Raw genomic sequence first — 3,095 nt, forward strand, 5'->3', positions numbered from 1 at the left:
AGGGGTGCTCTCATACTTTATAGCACAGAGGCAGACCTCAGAGCATGGGGTGAAGTTGTGGGAAGGCAAATTCAGGCACAATATGTAGAAAGAGTGTTCTAACAATGGTGGCTGCTTGATATTGAAATAGACTGCATTGGTAGGTGATGAGCTCCTTGTCAATCTGCCCAAAGACCCAATGCTAATTAGGTCAGGGCCCGAATGTACACCAAGGGTCCTGACTGCAACTAGAGGGCTCTTTTTACTACCCAGAGTCTTGGTGGAGTCTCTGTACTAACTGTCCAGGCCTCAGCAGATAAGACATACAGACTTGGTGACTGTTTCATATCCTAGTTTCATCCTAATGAACAAACAGCAAGCCACAAAGCCAGCCATTTCCTTTTATTAGCTCTTAGAAGACTCCTGTTGGAATAGCTCAGAGGTCCCAGGAACGTTCGTCTACAACCTCACTGAAGAATGTGGCGAGAAAAATACATACGTATGTGTGTATATATATGTCTGTTTTGTGGTGTGTCTCTGAGAGGCTGCTGCTTGCTCTGTGAGGGACTCAAAAGCGCCTCTGGAGGGCAGACTGGATATTCTTCAGCAGGCCCCACTTAGCTCGGTTCTTCCCACGCCCGTCTGGCGTTACTACCTGTAATCAGAAGCAAAGAGCTATGGTACCAGCCATGGGAGAAACAGAAGTTCCCAGGAAGCTTGCCCCTGCTGTGTGCCAGACGCTACACACATCATCTCATTGACTCCTCAAGCAAAACTCATAAAGCAGGTGCCATTGGCTCCATTTTACAGATGAGGAACTGAAGGTCATAAGGGTTAGGCAGCTTTCCCAAAGTCCCACACCTAATATGTGGTGGGGGTGGGATTCCCCAGACCAGGTCCCACTTCCTTTAAGGCAGCTCCTGTGACTGAGTGCTGATGGCTAATAGGGCTGAGACCACAGATGGGCTTCACCATATAGTTACCCCCTGTGTCCTCCCCCAGCATCTGGTACTTGTTTCTGTCACAGCTCTTACCAGTTGTAAGTTTCAGCTAATGTGTTTGGCTTTCTTACTAGGCTATGAGCACCTTGATTGTGGTGTGGGGGAGTGGAAGCCTTTCTTTTCCGTAGCCCCAACACTAGCTTTGGTAAAGAGAAGTTTCTTAGAAAAGTGGATGAAAGGTGAATAGAACCATAATTTGTAAATTTGCCACTTGTTTCCCTTTGATGCATGCAGAAATGCCTCTTATTATCTTTAATGATTAGCGCTATGTGGAAAGGCAGGTTGCACTGGGCATTATGGGGGGCAGGGAGGTTGTAGCAGGACCCTCCCAGAAGTCTCACCAACTCAGCTTAGATGCGGACCTGCGGACCTTACCTTGAAGGTGTGGGTTTCTCCATTTCCCTGGTCTAGCAGTATTCGCATTCCTTCCCAATACACATTTACTGAAGAGGCATTTAGGGAGTGAGGTTGAGACCCAGGGATGAGAGACAGATATGAATAGACCACTGGATCAGTGGGTTCTCCCTGGATGAATGAGGACTGGTGAGACAGATGGTTTGGGTGGTGAAAAGGAATGTGTACACAAAGCACGAAGTCTCTATATACAGAACTTTTAGCTTTCTATGTTTGTATTAAAAGGGAAAGGATAAAAAAACTAGACGCTACTAGCATATGCTGTCTAGTTTTACAAAATTTATTTTCAGTTGTAGGGAAAAAGGGCTGCATGTGAGGTAAAGATCATACTATATGCATGGCATTAGATTGCCCACTGCTGGGTAACAATGGAGATCATAATAGAGATAACTCTGATAAAAGCAATATAAATAAGGTAAGATATACACAGTGCTATTGGAAGCAATGAGGAAGACGGTCATGAGGGGTCCGGAACTGATTTATAAAAAATAGAGGATTTGATCTCTGCCTTATAGTCAAGATCTCTAAAGGTAAAGATTGAGGATTAAGGGGTGTCTATGAACAAGGGGGTCCAGGATGGAAGAAAAATAACTTGAAATACAAAAGAAATTGAAATGATAGTTGGTATTCTCTTCCTTCCAAATTCCCCAGGCTTAGATGGTTTTCCAAATGATTTCTACCAAACTGTAAAGAAAGAGTAACAGGAAATAGGAAAAGAGCAAAAGCTTCTCAGATCATTTTATGAAGATAATGAAATACTGATTTTAGAACCAGATAAAAACAATATAAGCAAAAAACTATAGGTCTAGTTCACTTATGACCATAAATGAAATAATCTAAAATAAAATATGAGCTAACTGAAACCAAGTCTATTAAAAAATAATACATCAGGATCACATGGGGTTTATTCCATGAATGCAAGAAGAGCTTAGCATTAGAAAAACAAATCATATAATTCACTTCATTAATAATGGCCTAAAGGAGAAAAACCATATGATTATATCAATAATGCAAACAAACTCGTAAGATTCACCTACTCATGGCAATTTTTCTTCATAAACTAGAAGTAGAAGGAAATTTTCTTAATAAAGATTATAGACCATAAAAATGAAATAAAAAATTGTAACTTAATGGAATAACTTTAAGATTAGGAATAAGACAATGATATGTACTATCACTGCTACCATTTTATGTAGTACTCAGATCCCAGCCAAAGCTATAAAGAAAGAAAAAGAAATCTAGGTTCAAGGATTGGAAGGAAAGAGATAAAGCCATCATTATTTATAGACAGTAGGATAATATATCTGGGGAAAAGAAAGCAGAATCAACAGATAGACTCTCAGAATAACAAAAGAGATTATCAAAATTGCTGGAATCAAGATTAATCTACAAATATTAATAGTTTTTATTCTAAACCAGCAATACATTATAACATATAATCAAATACAAAATAACATTTATAACATCAATAAAATTTATACACTATCTAATTTAAGCAGGAATACATAGTTCCTGAAGAGAAAAACTTAAAAACCTAGTAAAGCACATAGAAGATTCTTTGAATAAATGGTCAAGACATGTTACAAGAATTGTCAGTTCTCTCCAAATTAATTTAGAGACTCAATGCCTTCTTAATAAAATTCTAGCTGGAGTCTTTTTTTTTTTAATATTTTATTGTACTTCAGGTGAAGGCTTACAGAA

General features: G+C 39.2%; 1 protein-coding gene across 1 annotated transcript in view; it reads right to left on the reverse strand.

Moving 5' to 3' along the window:
• Positions 1 to 368: 368 nt before the first annotated feature.
• The window catches only part of TRIM42 (tripartite motif containing 42), a 27,134-nt gene continuing 24,407 nt past the window's right edge, over positions 369 to 3,095 (reverse strand). Inside the window, exon 5 of the mRNA XM_004385085.1 lies at positions 369 to 634. Coding sequence (XP_004385142.1) covers positions 548 to 634 — 87 coding nt within the window. The 3' untranslated portion in view covers positions 369 to 547. The remainder of the gene's footprint in view (positions 635 to 3,095) is intronic.

This window comes from Trichechus manatus, unplaced genomic scaffold, assembly GCF_000243295.1.
Source record: "Trichechus manatus latirostris isolate Lorelei unplaced genomic scaffold, TriManLat1.0 scaffold00132, whole genome shotgun sequence".
NCBI classification, from domain to species: domain Eukaryota; kingdom Metazoa; phylum Chordata; class Mammalia; order Sirenia; family Trichechidae; genus Trichechus; species Trichechus manatus.